Raw genomic sequence first — 18382 nt, 5'->3', positions numbered from 1 at the left:
GATGACCTGGCGACTTGTCCAGGGTGTACCCTGCCTTTTGCCCGTAGTCAGCTGGGATAGGCTCCATCTTGCCTGCGACCCTGTAGAAGGATAAAGCGGCTAGAGATAATGAGATGAGATGAGTATTTGATGGTAAGAACGTATCTTTTTTTTGTTTTCCAAGAATTATTATTATCGCGGGCGGCACGGTGGTGTAGTGGTTAGCGCTGTTGCCTTACAGCAAGAAGGTCCTGGGTTCGAGCCCCGGGGCCGGCGAGGGCTTTTCTGTGCAGAGTTTGCATGTTCTCCCCGTGTCCGCGTGGGTTTCCTCCGGGTGCTCCGGTTTCCCCCACAGTCCAAAGACATGCAGGTTAGGTTAACTGGTGACTCTAAATTGACCGTAGGTGTGAATGGTTGTCTGTGTCTATGTGTCAGCCCTGTGATGACCTGGCGACTTGTCCAGGGTGTACCCCGCCTTTCGCCCGTAGTCAGCTGGGATAGGCTCCAGCTTGCCTGCGACCCTGTAGAACAGGATAAAGCAGCTAGAGATAATGAATGAATGAATATTATTATCGCATTTTTCACAAATTGCTACTGTCATTTTGCCGGTTTGTTTACATTTGAAGCGGAAATGATTTTGTCGGACGTTTTGTATAAAGTTTTACTTTATTGTATTTGCAAAAAATAAAAATGCTCCGTTTCTCAAAATCCGGTTTCCACGCAATCTCGTCATACATGGCTTATAGCCAACTCGGTGCTACACGTCTCATCGGCTATCAGCTCATGTATGACTCGATTGCGTGGATTAACTGTTAAATAGCCAGAATCCAATTTGTTGTTTTTGTTTACATACAGGCCTTGTTTTGAAAGCATGTCACCACTAGTCTTTTCGCTCTCAGTGCAGCAAAATATCAGCAAACTCACTGTTAGTGATCCATCGAAATCTTTCTCGAACAGTGGAATGACCATGAAGAAAAAAAACATGGAATGGATCAGTTGAAAGAATTTATAATATGACTACTTTGACAAAATATCTTCAATTTCACATTACAGTTTAAGATCTACGGCCTAGCACGTCGCCAAATTGTTGTGGATTGTTTTTGGAATATCGCAACCATCAAAAGTGGCCACTCACTACTTGAAGCAGAGGATTCTGGGAAGGGTGAGCCACTCCTTTAATGAACTCATTCTAATACTAGATGGACACTTGGTAGAGTGCATACCTCTGCCAAGCTACATATTCAGATTTGCATCAAAATCGAATCAAATGTTCCTTGGCCCATGGCCCACCTTTCCTCAAACTTTCATCAAAATCTGTTCACTACTTTTTGAGTTATGTTGCGAACAAACAAACAATCAGAGATGAAAACAAACTCGTAACAACGTACACAAGGACGTCTATGGTGGACGCAAACGCAAAGCAATCGCGTGAAAAGTGTGTAATAGACCCCTTCGCATGTTTGTAAACAAACCAACCGTTGCCAGGATGCGCGCGCAGCCTGGACCCAGAAACAATGGCGCTGCCCATAGACCGGCATTATGAGCTGTCAGATTATGCCAAACAATTGTCGTTACAAGATCGAGAATGCTACATAAATAAGTTAACTCTAACAAGTGGACATCGCCTACCGGATCCGCATTTAATTAAAGAGTGGACGGACGATGTTAAGGCCCGGTCCCACTGGCCGATGGAGACAAAACGTATGCAAAAAGGACACAGCGGACGAGCAAAATTTCGGGGGTGGCTCTATCCGTTTTCATCCGCTCCAGAAATGGACAAAAATGGCGAAAATTTGCGAAAACAGAACGAAAAAGAACGGACGTGGGTAGTATATAGCAGCGATGTTAAACGCATGTTCATAGGAAGCCTAGCGGATGAAAGCAGATGGAAGTGGATGACAGCTCCGAAGGGGTTACCGGTGATAACTGAGAAGCGGACGCATAGCAGAAAGAGCGGATGCATAGCGGATGAAGGGGATGCATCACGTACGCCTAACGGAAACAAAGGGGATGTTGCGCGGATGTATATCGGATGCAGACCGTTCACTGCGCATGCGGGGGGTATGAATTGCGTCTGCTCCGTGGATATAAAGGGATGCAGCACGCACGCCGTCAGCATAAAGCGGAAAGACGTGCTGGCGGCTACATCGATACATCTCTACTACATCTCGTTTTTGAAGAAGGCTACATTGATACATCTCTACTGAGATCCAGATGATTTTCTCCCCCTTTTTATACAAAATATCGATTGTCCGCTAGGTGTCCTTCTACATACTCTAGACATACTCCAGACATCCTAAATATACGAGATACATCCCAGATATAAACGCTTTGTCCGTTTTGAATACTTTATATACGAGATGCATACGCTTACATCCTTTCTATTTCCGTGCTACTAACGATGAATAGATGTTTCATGTACCTTATCTTTCCTCCCTCTTTCCGTTTTCAGCTGCAGCGGATGTGAGTTGCGAGGATGCCCAGAGGATGCAGAGAGGATACAGCAGACGTTTAACGGATGATAACGGACATAGAACGTTTGTTGCTCGTATATGTCGCGGATTTACATCGTACACGGCGGAAAGTTCATCCGTTCTAAAAGTTTTGTGCAGCTCAAAACTTTTTGCGCGGATGAAATCACAGTGGACGGATGCTCGATGGATAGAGCGTATGAAGCACGTATGCAATGAGTACACAACGGATACATAGCGTTTTCCAACGGATGGCAAAGATTTTTTTACGTTTTACATCCTCTTTGCATCCGTAAGTGCAGTGGGACCGGGCCTTTAGTAAGTTCCCTGGTATACAATGGGAAGATATATACTCGTACCTTATTGACAAGACTTCAGTGTACACCCACGAAAAACTTCGTGCCTACAAGTCTTTAGACGCATATGATTGTTATGTGCGGGCATGTACAACTTGATTAACAATGGGACATTCATATTCATTTTGTTTTAATCAAATTATGCCAGTGATGTGATGGCAATGTGGCTTTAGCTACAACAGCAAATCCCAACACTAAACAGCAATTTGCAGGAGGTAATGGCATGAAAGGAATGATAGTGTAAAGAGTGCAGCTAAGAGAAATCAGAGCTGCGTAAAAAGCGAGAGGCAGAGAGCAGAAATGAAACTGAACGGGGCGGGAGCTAGGTTAGAGCAGTCAACGTAAGTTGGCATTTAGAGTGAGGGCACACAATTTTACCTTTCCATCCTTGCTTTAAAATTGTGATTTTCGGCATACACAAGTAATGATGGCACAAAATCTGGACTGCTTGAGTCAAGCGAGACCTCTCCTACAAACACAATTGCATGCAAAGCTAAGTTAACATGCTAACAATATTCATTACATTGTGTAACTATGACCCAGCTAATCAGACAAACGTTACCAAAGTATTTTGCTACATCAATAAACGAAGACTAGAAAGAATAAAAAAGAAAGATTTAATAAATAGCCTGATCTTACCTGTGATGAAGTGGGCGCTGCAAACCCGCGCATTTTTGATGGTGCTTTCATCCCAGTCTACACGTTTGATGGCTTGTAGCCATAGACGTCGGCAAATTTTTTGGAATGGGTGAGATCCTGCTGGAATTCTGAACATTTTAACCCCATCACTGCTACGATTCTGACACCCGACAACACAACAACTAGGCATTTCTGAGTCTTTTTTGGGTCCAGGCTGCGCGCGCAATTTCCTCTTACGTATGAATGACGTTTACTGCGAAGGGGTCTATTACTAATGTGGTGAAGTTTTCTCAAAGGAGATGTTTATTTCATTAGCTTCATGAGAGATAAAATGGGAGTCTGGTGAGGAAAAGTGCCTCTAAAAATTACGACATCCTTTAAACAATAAAAATTGTCAGCAACAAAAAATCATTATAAAATGTAACCCATCTTGGGATGTGCTGTTATTGGAAGAGTTAGAACACTCGCTGGACGATGGCGCTTTTGTATTTGCATTGCCCAAACTATGGAACAAATTACCTCGGGAGCTTCGCAAAACAGGATCTGTAGATATTTTTAAGAAATTACTTAAGGCTCATCTTTTTAAAGAGGGTTTTCGTCATTAATGTTTATCAGCTCATCTGGCAGAGCGGTGAAGAGTTTACACCATCATGTGTTGTCTGTCATCCATCCGGCAGCGTCCACATTTCTCAAAAATCGCTTCAATTCTTCACCGATTTTTATTCTGTTTGGCAGGAAGGTAGGTCAGCCTGGGATTCATATAGCTTCTACCCAAATTTGCATAATTGCAATTAATAATGAAGATATGGCTTAATTAATCAATCCCTAGCAAGCAGTTTCCACACAAATTGCTTCTTCTTCCTTAATTCTTCACAGATTTTGATTCTTTCTGGCATGAAGGTAGGGGGACCTAGGGTGCATATAACTTCTACCCAGATTTGCTTAATTACAATTATTCATGAAGTTATGGACTAATCAAGCCTTAATGAGCAGTTCAACAAAGATCGCTTCTTCTCGGTCAATTCCTCGCTGTTTTGGATTCTTTCTGGCAAATAGGTCGGTATTCCTAGGGTGGATATAGCTTCTATATATAGCTTGTTTATCAAAGTCAAAGTCCCTTCCCATGCCATGTGGTGCATAGGGTGGCGCCAATCTCCGTTTCCGTAGCCCTTGGCCTCTCGCCTATTACATAGCTAGGGTGACAGTGGGGGGCTAGTCCTCTGGTAACCACGAGAGTTTGACTCCCCACTAACATCTGTATTGCAGCGTGCCTTGCCAGATGGCAGTAGGTACCATTTTATGATGGTCTTTGGTATGACCCGACCGTGAGTAGAACTCACGATCTCCCGATCGAGAGGCGGACACGCTAACCACTAGGCCAATTTGTGGTATATAGTGTCTATAGCTTGCAATATTTATGGCACCCATAAGGTGGCCCACTTTACATCGTTCCTTCTGGACTAGACGGGGCCGGAGTGAGCTACGCCGTCATTGACGGGTCTCAATTTATTATCATGGTTTTAAATAATTTTGGGTTATGTTCTAGGTTTTCCTTTTAAGCAATTTTGGGGTTAAATTTTGTGTAATGTTGTTGTTGTTGTTGTTTACATATTTAATTATTATAATGTGCATGTTTTTATGTGGGCGGCACGGTGGTGTAGTGGTTAGCGCTGTCGCCTCACAGCAAGAAGGTCCGGGTTCGAGCCCCGTGGCCGGCGAGGGCCTTTCTGTGCGGAGTTTGCATGTTCTCCCCGTGTCCGCGTGGGTTTCCTCCGGGTGCTCCGGTTTCCCCCACAGTCCAAAGACATGCAGGTTAGGTTAACTGGTGACTCTAAATTGATCGTAGGTGTGAATGTGAGTGTGAATGGTTGTCTGTGTCTATGTGTCAGCCCTGTGATGACCTGGCGACTTGTCCAGGGTGTACCCCGCCTTTCGCCCGTAGTCAGCTGGGATAGGCTCCAGCTTGCCTGCGACCCTGTAGAACAGGATAAAGCGGCTACAGATAATGAGATGAGATGTTTTTATGTTTTATTTGTATGAAACGTGGTAATCAACTTTGGAGCGCTAACAGTAAATCTGCTTCATGTCATCCTGCAACATTAGAAGAAGAAGCCTTTATCTGTCACATGCACACTCAAGCACGGTGAAATACATCCTCTGCATTTAACCCATCTGAAACAGTGAACACACACATACACACGTACTGTAAGTGAGCAACGAGCACACACACATGCATACATACATATCCAGAGCAGTGGGCAGCTATGCTACCACACCCAGGGAGCAGTTGGGGGTTCGGTACCTTGCTCAAGGGCACTTCAGCTTAAGGCTGCCCCATGTTAATCTAACCACATGTCTTTGGACTGTGGGGGAAACCGGAGCACCCGGAGGAAACCCACACAGACACGGGGTGAACATGCAGACTCCACACAGAAAGGCCCTCGCCGGCCGCTGGGCTCAAACTCAGAACCTTCTTGCTGTGAGGTGACAGTGCTAACCACTACACCACCGTGCCGCCCCGTGTTGTTGATTATTTTCCTGTAACAGGACATCCTATGATGGTTCATTCCTCGCCTCTCTTCTCCTATTGTCTTTTCTCATCTCATCTCCTCTTTCCTCTTCTTCTCTACCCCTCTCACTCCCTCTCCCCTCATCCTTTCTCTTCCAAAAAGATGATTTGCCCTTCTGAGCAAGGAAAAACACTTGGCCTTGGTCTCCTTTTAATAGACGCACGCAAAAAATGTTATATATATATATCACTCTGTACACTGAGCAGTGCAACAGACTGAACCGATCAGGCCTTCAAAATCCATGTTCCAGCCTTTTGTTGCTTGTTTCTCATTTGCTCTCTTGCACTCTCGGTAACTCCAGGCCATTTTCGTTCTGCTCAGCACACAGCTTTTGCTTTCTCCACACATTTGGACAAGATGGGGACACACACACACACACACACACACATATATATATATATATATATATATATAAGAGTGATTCTACGCTTATGGGTACTGAAATGGGGACATGAACTTATTTTTAAAAATTCACCTAAAACCATTTCTTTTTTTTACCATCAGGTCACAAAACATGTAATCTTTAATGAATGATATGTTAAAAGATAACTTTAATTTTCTGAGATGTAATAAAAACATATTTATATGCCAAAGTCGGAACGTAACAGAAGTGTTGTGGACATATATATTCTCAATTTTAACAATGTAGAATTACTTTTTGAAACATAGGAAGGTGATGTTTTAGCAAATATAATTAATAACCATGTGTAGTAGAATAAACATACACATTCTTTCAATAAGATTAACATGGTATATAGCTAGATTGTAATTAATTTGTAACAGACGCGAGATGGACAATCGTAACAGAAGTAATGTAACAGACATCATTTTGGAACTCATAGGCTTGACTTTGGCATATAAATATGTTTTTATTACATCTCAGAAAATTAAAGTTATCTTTTAACATATCATTCATTAAAGATTACATGTTTTGTGACCTGATGGTAAAAAAAGAAATGGTTTTAGGTGAATAAGTTCATGTCCCCATTTCAGTACCCATAAGTGTGGAATCACTCATATATATATATATATATATATATATATATATATATATATACACTCACCGGCCACTTTATTAGGTACACCTGTCCAACTGCTCGTTAACACTTAATTTCTAATCAGCCAATCACATGGCGGCAACTCAGTGCATTTAGGCATGTAGACATGGTCAAGACAATCTCCTGCAGTTCAAACCGAGCATCAGTATGGGGTGAGAAAAGGTGATTTGAGTGACTTTGAACGTGGCATGGTTGTTGGTGCCAGAAGGGCTGGTCTGAGTATTTCAGAAACTGCTGATCTACTGGGATTTTCACGCACAACCATCTCTAGGGTTTACAGAGAATGGTCCGAAAAAGAAAAAATATCCAGTGAGCGGCAGTTCTGTGGGCGGAAATGCCTTGTTGATGCCAGAGGTCAGAGGAGAATGGCCAGACTGGTTCGAGCTGATAGAAAGGCAACAGTGACTCAAATAACCACCCGTTACAACCAAGGTAGGCAGAAGAGCATCTCTGAACGCACAGTACGTCGAACTTTGAGGCAGATGGGCTACAGCAGCAGAAGACCACGCCGGGTGCCACTCCTTTCAGCTAAGAACAGGAAACTGAGGCTACAATTTGCACAAGCTCATCGAAATTGGACAATAGAAGATTGGAAAAACGTTGCCTGGTCTGATGAGTCTCAATTTCTGCTGCGACATTCGAATGGTAGGGTCAGAATTTGGCGTCAACAACATGAAAGCATGGATCCATCCTGCCTTGTATCAACGGTTCAGGCTGGTGGTGGTGGTGTAATGGTGTGGGGAATATTTTCTTGGCACTCTTTGGGCCCCTTGGTACCAATTGAGCATCGTTGCAACGCCACAGCCTACCTGAGTATTGTTGCTGACCATGTCCATCCCTTTATGACCACAATGTACCCAACTTCTGATGGCTACTTTCAGCAGGATAATGCGCCATGTCATAAAGCTGGAATCATCTCAGACTGGTTTCTTGAACATGACAATGAGTTCACTGTACTCAAATGGCCTCCACAGTCACCAGATCTCAATCCAATAGAGCATCTTTGGGATGTGGTGGAACGGGAGATTCGCATCATGGATGTGCAGCCGACAAATCTGCGCCAACTGTGTGATGCCATCATGTCAATATGGACCAAACTCTCTGAGGAATGCTTCCAGCACCTTGTTGAATCTATGCCACGAAGAATTGAGGCAGTTCTGAAGGCAAAAGGGGGTCCAACCCATTACTAGCATGGTGTACCTAATAAAGTGGCCGGTGAGTGTATATATACACACACACACCAGACACGCTGTGTTTAGAGGCTGCAGTTGAGAAACACCCAGAGTTTTCTCAGTGGAACTGAAAACAGAAAAGCTCGGAGAAATGTAAAACAGTCAGAGAGCAGATAAGGAATAAGTAGACGACGCAAAAGAGACCAACTTTTAAATAAAGCTCTTTATCATTTCTCTCTCTCTCTCTCTTTACTTTGATCTCTGAAATATTTCATGTCACTTGAACAAAAAAAAAAAAAAGGTGAAACTTCACAAGCAGAACCGTGCCGATTTTCAGAAGCTTTACCTGCCTCTGGCTCTGTGTGCATCTGAAGTCTATCTTATTTGTAGTCTTCACATTTTACACACACACACGACAAATTCTCACAAAGGCTGAGTATATGTTTGCATTAACTCCATGACCTACAGCAGTAATATGATTATATTTCTGTTATGTTGCTTTAATCCATGTTTCATGATAAAAAAAAAAAGCATTTGTCATCTGACTGTCGCTAATGTGTTTGCATAGAAGTCAGTTCTGCGCCACTGCCTGACACTGTGATAAATATTGATAGTGTGTGTGTGTGTGTGTGTGTGTGTGTGTGTGTGTGTGTGTGTGTGTGTGTGTAATATTTGGTTTGTTTGGCTCTTCCTGTGTCTGTGCTGCAGTTTAGTGCAGCTCATGACACAGCTTGAGAGATAATATAAGTTGGCAGTTTCCCAGAAATGTGAGAGCACTCAAAGCTAAGGGGCGAAGCAAATCTGAAATGTCAGAGAGAGAGAGAGAGAGTGAATGAATGAACAAATGACACCACAGAGCTGGAGAGGGTGTTATGTCAGTTATGGTCAGCATTGGAACTGTTAGAGCTGCATGACATGAACCAGCGTTTAGTCATAAGGTGACATCAGTGGGATCTGAAGAACCAAATCCCACCATGCTGACTGGATACAAAACCTATCGTAGACATTTAAAAGCATCATCATCAGACACGTCGAAAAAAAGAGTGGATATTCACGTGGCCCAGGACACAACTAAACCCTTACACTTTCACTTTTTTTGCACTAATATATTTTTGTGGCTACTGCCTCATAGAGGCAAAGCGAGGCAGTAGCCACTATTGCCACTTTTCCACTACCAACGCGGCTGAGTTGGGCTGAGCCGTGCCGTGCTGAGTTGGGCTGAGTCGAGCTGAGCGGGGCTGTTGGCGTTGCATTTCGACTACAACCGCGCTGAACCGTGCTGGCTGGAAGTGGGTGGACACATTGGGTGGAGTTAGCGAAAGTGGGTGAACGTCACGTGATGTCGTTAGGCGGCGCAAACAGTGACATCAGTGATCTTTTAAGCGGTAGTCTCACGACCCGGATAGTAAACAATAAACATGGAGGACATGGAGTCGTTAGTGTTGCTGGTCTTGGTGCTGTGGCTTGTTGTCACCGACAACGCCAACAGATACTGGCAAGAGCGTATAGATGAGGCGAGGTGCATAAGGCTTCAGAAATTCTCGTAATTCGTAATTCTTCTTCTTCCGGGTTTACGGTGTTTACAGATCCCAGCGTGCTCGCGGGGCATGTGTGGGCATGTGAGGACACTCCTCCTCACCAATCAGTGCACAGGGGAGTGTCTCCTCACGCCCCTAGCCCCACTCGGCTCGGCTCGCTTCAGCCCCACTCCAAAACCGTGCGAGTTTTGGGTGCTGAGTAGGGCTGAAGCGAGCTGAGTCGTGCTGCTCTGAGGTAGTCGAAACGCGAGCCGTGTCGGGCTGAAGCGAGCTGAAGTGAGCTGAAAAAGGGTAGTGAAAAAGGGCCATATGTCATCGTACTATAAGAATGTAAGAACGAGTGGAACAATAGCGCACTGCGCATGCGCATACGCATAAGCATTACAATCACCAGAACGGCGAATCGTGATCTGGTGATACGAACAGTTGATCTCGTGTTATCAAAGGTACATAAGAACGAGTGGCAAAGCCACAATGTCATCATGTTGTAAGAATGAGCGTAACAATAGCGAAACTTCGTAACCAATCAGCACTTATCCTGATCAAGTTCGATTACCCGTTCTACTTCTTGATAAACTTCGGAACCAATCAGAACCAGAAACGAAATAAGAGACACCTCGTTATAACTTCATAGTATCGGAAGATAATCAGCAGATAAAAAGATGAACGACGTTCACCTCGTGGTTCGCCAAGGCTACTGATTAGATATTAAGTAAGTGGTGTTTATTTTTAAAAAAAATTGACCTTTTGATTATCACAGCTTTTGTTTGGGTCTTCTGAAAGGTCAAATGAAGGGTTTTGTAAGGTTTTTTGAGCGTTTTGGCAGATATATTGAAAAGCCGATATCAAACTTCTGCCATTTGTTTGAATTGTTTTTCTCATCTCATCTCATTATCTCTAGCCGCTTTATCCTTCTACAGGGTCGCAGGCAAGCTGGAGCCTATCCCAGCTGACTACGGGCGAAAGGCGGGGTACACCCTGGACAAGTCACCAGGTCATCACAGGGCTGACACATAGACACAGACAACCATTCACACTCACACTCACACCTACGGTCAATTTAGAGTCACCAGTTAACCTAACCTGCATGTCTTTGGACTGTGGGGGAAACCGGAGCACCCGGAGGAAACCCACGCGGACACGGGGAGAACATGCAAACTCCACACAGAAAGGCCCTCGCCGGCCCCAGGGCTTGAACCCAGGACCTTCTTGCTGTGAGGCGACAGCGCTAACCACTACACCACCGTGCCGCCCTGAATTGTTTTTATTTTATTTTTTTTATTTTAGACTCTACACTACACTTGTGAAACAAAATGTGCACCTTCATACTAAATAATGCTTCTAAGACAATTCATGAACAAGTGCTTTCTTACTAGTTTGAAAATAGATCTAGTTTACAGCACTGTATTTTGAACAAAACACAGTAAACAAAATTGGTAACCAAAATACTCCAAGCCCTGATGCTGCTCACAGCTTGGTGATGCTTGCAAGAGATGAGGCGAGTATCACTGATAACATGTATATATGCGATATTTACTGTATGGACATGGGATCAGAAAACTATTTCATTTATAAGCAGTAGCCACATGGACCCACAGAGTACCTATTTTTGAACATGTAAAGAGCAAAAACCATCAAACATTCATCTCATCTCATTATCTCTAGCCGCTTTATCCTGTCCTACAGGGTCGCAGGCAAGCTGGAGCCTATCCCAGCTGACTACGGGCGAAAGGCGGGGTACACCCTGGACAAGTCGCCAGGTCATCACAGGGCTGACACATAGACACAGACAACCATTCACACTCACATTCACACCTACAGTCAATTTAGAGTCATCAGTTAACCTAACCTGCATGTCTTTGGACTGTGGGGGAAACCGGAGCACCTGGAGGAAACCCACGCGGACACGGGGAGAACATGCAAACTCCGCACAGAAAGGCCCTCGCCGGCCACGGGGCTCGAACCCGGACCTTCTTGCTGTGAGGCGACAGCGCTAACCACTACACCACCATGCCGCCCATCAAACATTAATTTCTCAATGCATTTGAAGCTTGTTACAACTTACAGATTGCATGTAGTGTCTTGCATAAGTATTCACACCTCCCTTGACCATTTCCACATTTTTTGTATTGTTCAAACTTGGAACGGAAATGGACCTTTTTTTTAGTCAAGTTTACTGTATAGCGCTTTTAACAACAGACATTCTAGCAAATCAGCTTTAAAGAAAAATAACGACTTTAAGCATATGAGCTACTTTTATCCCTATTAAAGTTATTTATCCCTGATGAGCAAGCCTGTGGTGACAGTGGCAAGGAAAAACTCCCTCAGATGACACAAGGAAGAAACCAGACTCAAAAAGGAACCCATCCTCATCTGGGTGATAACAGATAGCGTGATTATAAATAACTCGCTTCTATAACAGTGTCCTATATAGTCATAAAGTATAATTGTGTAACCTGGAAATTCATGATAGTTTTAACATGAAGTCTGTTTTGTTGAAGTTATGAACTGTTCATCAATTGATGGAGACTTGGGTGTAAAACTGTTTATGACAACTGCAGTCCTAAAGTTAGCAAGTCAACTGTAGTCCTCAGCCATAGATGTATTACTGTAAGTGTCCAGAGCCATCTTCCAAGTGTGACTTTTGACTGTCCATATGGGGCCGTCCTCCACAGGAGCTCCATGAGATGAGACTCCAGCCAAAAGTAGGGCATCAAGATGGATCAGGCAGGTCCGAAGAGACTTTTACCATTTGATTTGCATATGTGTAATACTTGTAGGTGCAAATACTGTATGTATATATATATTTTTTTAATCATGAGCTAAATGATACTGTAAGATGAGATTTATTTTTGTGCAATTTGTTTGGTGAATGATCCAATTTTCCTCTTTTAATGAAAGAGTTGGCATAATTTCATTAATGGTAATTACAGCACGCTGCATACTATATATGTGGAGGCTATGTTCTGTTCCTTCCTTTAGATCAGGAACTACTTAATATGGTACACGTTGCCTGTCAGGTTAGTAATGGTTAAGTTTTGTGGAATGATATGGTGTAAGGTTACCATATATAAGGTTGTTTATCGCATTGTTGAGTTGTGAGTTGTCCTAGCATTGTGGCGGACATTAAAGTGAATCAAGTGAGCAGAAAAGCTTTCCTCGCATTTTCTCTTCTCTCATGGCCTGAAGTTAACTTTTAAAAGCCAATACTTCAACAAAAGTAATTTGCAAATTGTTGGTTGGTTGCATCAGAACTCATTTAGGTGATTCACAGCACTGGGGGGGGTGAATATTTATGCAATCCCAATGTTACGTTTTTGTTTGAAATTATTTCATTATAAACTATATTTTTAGTCACTCCACTTAAATATTATGAAGTATTTCATGTAGATTCCTGACATATAATCACAATTAAGTCCATTTCACTTCCGGGTTGTAACATGACACAATATGGAAAAGTTCAAGGGGGACGAATACTTATGCACTGTATTAAAGCTCATCATCTCATCTCATCGCATCTCATTATCTCTAGCCGCTTTATCCTGTTCTACAGGGTCGCAGCCAAGCTGGAGCCTATCCCAGCTGACTACGGGCGAAAGGCGGGGTACACCCTGGACAAGTCGCCAGGTCATCACAGGGCTGACACATAGACACAGACAACCATTCACACTCACATTCACACCTACGGTCAATTTAGAGTCACCAGTTAACCTAACCTGCATGTCTTTGGACTGTGGGGGAAACCGGAGCACCCGGAGGAAACCCACGCGGACACGGGGAGAACATGCAAACTCCGCACAGAAAAGCCCTCATCGGCCACGGGGCTCGAACCTGGACCTTCTTGCTGTGAGGCGACAGCGCTAACTACTACACCACCGTGCCGCCAAAGCTCATCATAAAAGATCTAAATCAGACAGTAAGATAGAGCTCTTTTCTTTCCTTTGGTCATAAGATACACAGATAAACCAGAACTTCAAGGCCGTAGAAGCTCATCTGACCTGCCATTGAAACAACCATGACAACCAAAACGCCAAACAGAACTGAAATGTGACAATGCGAGAGAGGACCGACCTCCACGACAAATTATTTATAACAGAAAAATCAACAAAGGAGTTAATTTTATTCCCCGAGGGAAGCTCGACCCAAGACATTGATCAGAACTTAAATCGGGTGAGAACTGCGAGAGAAGATACAATTCTAATGAGAAGTCCCAAAACTTGTTAAGTTGATCTAATTATGTTCATGTTTTTTACAAACAGAAATGTGTTCAAGGTGTGTCCCAATGTCACAGTAAATGGGCAAAAAATTGAGAATGTAAATAAATTCAAATATCTAGGGGTTACTCTTGATCCAACCCTCACGTTTAAACATCACGTGAAAAAGTTGGCAAACACACTGAAATTCAACTTAGCCAATTTTAGATTCATAAGAAATTCTCTTTCCATTGAGGCCTCCAGCATGTATTTAAATGCCATGATCATACCACATTTTCTGTATTGTATTACAAGTTGGTCCCAGTCAAATAAAACTATTCTAAAACCACTTAAATCATTATATAACAGTGCCTTCAAAATTCATGATAAAAAGCCACATCATTACCATCATTGTCAGATACTTAACAAATATGGTATTCTAAATTTTGATAACTTAATCAAGCATTCAAATGTTTATTTGCTTTTTAAAATCATTCATAATGCTGTCGCTCCCCCTTTGAAAAAATTTGTTACTCTTCGTTCTGAGCGATCAACAAGAAATACAAGATCTGTAACAAGGGGTGAGTGTAGTGTACCCCAACGTCTCATCTCATCTCATTATCTGTAGCCGCTTTATCCTGTTCTACAGGGTCGCAGGCAAGCTGGAGCCTATCCCAGCTGACTACGGGCGAAAGGCGGGGTACACCCTGGACAAGTCGCCAGGTCATCACAGGGCTGACACATAGACACAGACAACCATTCACACTCACATTCACACCTACGCTCAATTTAGAGTCACCAGTTAACCTAACCTGCATGGCTTTGGACTGTGGGGGAAACCGGAGCACCCGGAGGAAACCCATACAGACATGGGGAGTACATGCAAACTCCACACAGAAATGCCCTCGCCGGCCGCGGGCTCGAACCCAGACCTTCTTGCTAACCACTACACCACCGTGCCGCCCCTCAAAGATCTTGATTCCTAAATAATAGGTCTGCAACCTTTTAGTCTTTTAACATACACTTGCTGACTTGCTCACCATTTATCCCTGCTGCCATTTTAAGGGTTGTTTTAACATTTTATTAGCTCAACAGGGTCTATGGAGGCCTTGTTATATAGCCATTAGAGAGTGAGGGATCAACTCAAAATAACTATAAAACAGCCAGCAAAGCTGTTTGTATATATAAACAAGTGATAAAATCCTTCATAGTTCAAAAAAGAGCATTTCTCACAACTCACTTCATTATTTTCTTCCACTGGCAACTTAGCAAGCTGATATGACTTCGTCCAGCTGTTCAAATTGGCAAGGAAATTCCTTCAGCTACACTGTTTTTGCCACTAAGTTTAAGTGTGCTCCCAACCATCTGCTTCTTCACATGTGCTGTGAAGTGCCTCTGAAACCAAAATAAGTCTTTCAGATCAGAGCTCTTCAGACCTGGTGTTAGTTTTGGAGATATTAATTGATCATTTTAGACTTCCTTAAAAAGTCTCATCTCATCTCATTATCTCTAGCTGCTTTATCCTGTTCTACAGGGTCGCAGGCAAGCCGGAGCCTATCCCAGCTGACTACAGGCGAAAGGCGGGGTACACCCTGGACAAGTCGCCAGGTCATCACAGGGCTGACACATAGACCCAGACAACCATTCACACTCACATTCACACCTACGGTCAATTTAGAGTCACCAGTTAACCTAACTTGCATGTCTTTGGACTGTGGGGGAAGCCGGAGCACCCGGAGGAAACCCACGCGGACACGGGGAGAACATGCAAACTCCGCACAGAAAGGCCCTCGCCGGCCACGGGGCTTGAACCCGGACCTTCTTGCTGTGAAGCGACAGCACTAACCACTACACCACCCTGCCGCCCTCCTTAAAAAGTCATCATTTTTAATTTTATGCCCCTAACAGTCAAATGATTGCATTTGTTGAGGACTCATGCCTATACAACATTCCATCTCCAGAATGGACAGAATACATGATATGGCCTGACCATCACATCTATATCTGTTGGGTGGCACGGTGATGTAGTGGTTAGCACTGTCGCCTCCCAGCAAGAAGGTTCTGGGTTTGAGCCCAGTGGCCGACAGGGGCCTTTCTATGTAGAGTTTGCATGTTCTCCCTGTGTCTGCATGGATTTCCTCTGGGTGCTCTGGTTTCCCCCATAGTCCAAAGACATGCGGTTAGGTTAACATGGGGCAGCCATGGCCTGAAGGTTGGGCTGAAGTACCCTTGAGCAAGACACATAACCCTCAACTGCTCCCTGGACGCTGTAGTATAACTGCTAACTGCTCTGGGTGTGTGTGTGAAGTTTATTTGTATAGCACTTTTAACAATAGACATTGTCGCAAAGCAGCTTTGCAGAATTTGAACGACTTAAAACATGAGCTAATTTTATCCCTAATCTATCCCCAATGAGCAAGCCTGTGGCGACAGTGGCAAGGAAAAACTCCCTCAGACGACATGAGGAAGAAACCTCGAGAGGAACCAGACTCAAAAGGGAACCCATCCTCATTTGGGCAACAACAGACAGCCTGACTATAACATTAACAGTTTTAACATGAGGACAGTTTCGTTGATGTTATAAACTCTTCATTGATGGAAACTTGAGTGCAAAACTGTTCATGATAACTGCAGTCCTAAAGTTAGCAAGACAACTGTAGTCCTCAGCCATAAAAGCATTACTGTAAGAGTCCAGAGCGTCCTCCAGGTATAACCCTCAACTGTCCTCATGGGGCCGTCCTTCACAGGAGCGGTGCGATAAAACTCCGACCAGACACAGGGCACCAGGGTGTGTTCACTGCTTCAGATGGGTTAAATGCAGAGGATGAATTTCACTATGCTTATGTCTGTGCTTGACTGTACATCTGATAAATAAGGGCTTCTTGTCTTTCTGGTTTTGTTCATCCCATTCCAGATTTATTATAATAATCTCCACTCTTCTGGAGCAGTGTAGCTATGGGGATTTGTGCTCGTTCAGCTACAGGAGCATTACTGAGATCAGACACTGATTTTGAGTGAGGAGGTCTGGGGTGCAGTCAGTGTTCCAGTTTATCCCAAAGGTGTTCAGTGGGGTTGAGGTCAGGAATCTGTGCAGGCTAATCCAGTTCTTCCGCACCAATATCAACAGCACGCCAAGACCTCCACACCTGGCATCAGTGATTTATGGTTAATGTTCTAAAGCCTTCCCAGAAGAATAGAGGTTATTATAAGAACAAAGAGGGACTATGTAAATCTGGAATGGGCTCCCAAACAAGCACATGGGTATGACTGATCAGGTGTCCACATACCTTTGGCAAAATACCTTTTTTTTTCTTTTTTTTTCCAGAAAATCTTCTGAATTGGTCTTATTGATGCCTCTGCTTCATTTCATATGATGTTCTGGATGCATCAACAGCTTTATCTGTGATAAATATATTGTTTTTAGAGGGTGCATTTGTTGTAAATAGACATGGTATCAATTTCTTCCTTTCTTCTCTTTCTTTGTATGTCACTCTTCCTGATATAGAGGAGACAGCATTTGAGGCAGGCGTGAGGGTGCAGATCCACAGTCAAGCTGAGCCTCCGTTCGTCCATGAGCTGGGCTTTGGGGTGGCTCCAGGGTTTCAAACTTTCGTAGCCACTCAGGAACAGCGCGTGAGTAACGAGTGTTCATCTTCTCCCTTGTTTTGACTCTTTAGCACATCATATCTCAGACTACATTGGTTGTCCTTGCTGTAATGTATTCTTGTAATTCTTTTGGAGCGTTTCTGTTTTATTAGCTTCCACTTGGTCCAGTTGTTTGAGTTCAGCACTGAACAAACTTTTCAGCAATATACTGTATGTGTTTGATAAGTCGTTTTGTCTGCACATTAATCTTATTCTGTGCCATGCTTCTTTCATCACCCAACTATCCAATATCCAATGTTGAGACTTTCAAGTGAACATATCCTTCATTTATTTTTCTGTTTTTTGCCAGCCTTTTGTGTTTTATGGTCTCTGTCTATGACCATGCACTCAACTGTCTGTCTCAATGCCAGACATTGTATTGTTAGCTGCTCTGTCTGGCTGAATGATTTAAACATTTTAGACCCATGGCATTGTGCACTGCTCTCCACACTAATGTCTAATTTCACACCAGCATGGTTAATTGTTGCCCACTAATAGCCCAAGCTAATCAGGGCCACTGAACATCATAGTGTGCCTATCCATTCCTGCAGTTTAACCTTGTAATGTCAGTGTGTTATGAGTTGTTTGTTTTCCCTGCCTCATCTTGCTAATGGTCTTTATTGTGGACATTTGACTGCTTCATGTATTCAACTGTCTAGCCACATATTATGTGTAAAGATCTAATGAAAACTGTTGTGCTGCTAAAGCAACATCTACTGAAAATTACTGGAGTAAATAATATATTTTGGTATCACAAAAGA

The 18382-nt window shown here is 43.3% G+C and overlaps 1 protein-coding gene across 1 annotated transcript in view; it reads left to right on the top strand.

Annotated features, from left to right (window-relative positions):
• asic2 (acid-sensing (proton-gated) ion channel 2) overlaps positions 1–18382 on the top strand; it is a 435019-nt gene that overhangs the window by 326255 nt on the left and 90382 nt on the right. The window contains exon 3 of the mRNA XM_060902047.1: positions 17482–17609. Within this exon, the coding sequence (XP_060758030.1) occupies positions 17482–17609 (128 nt within the window). The remainder of the gene's footprint in view (positions 1–17481; positions 17610–18382) is intronic.

This window comes from Neoarius graeffei, chromosome 20 (assembly GCF_027579695.1).
Source record: "Neoarius graeffei isolate fNeoGra1 chromosome 20, fNeoGra1.pri, whole genome shotgun sequence".
Lineage (NCBI taxonomy): Eukaryota > Metazoa > Chordata > Actinopteri > Siluriformes > Ariidae > Neoarius > Neoarius graeffei.
Note: the sequence above shows the minus strand (reverse complement) of the source record. Positions and strands in the feature narration are given on the sequence as shown.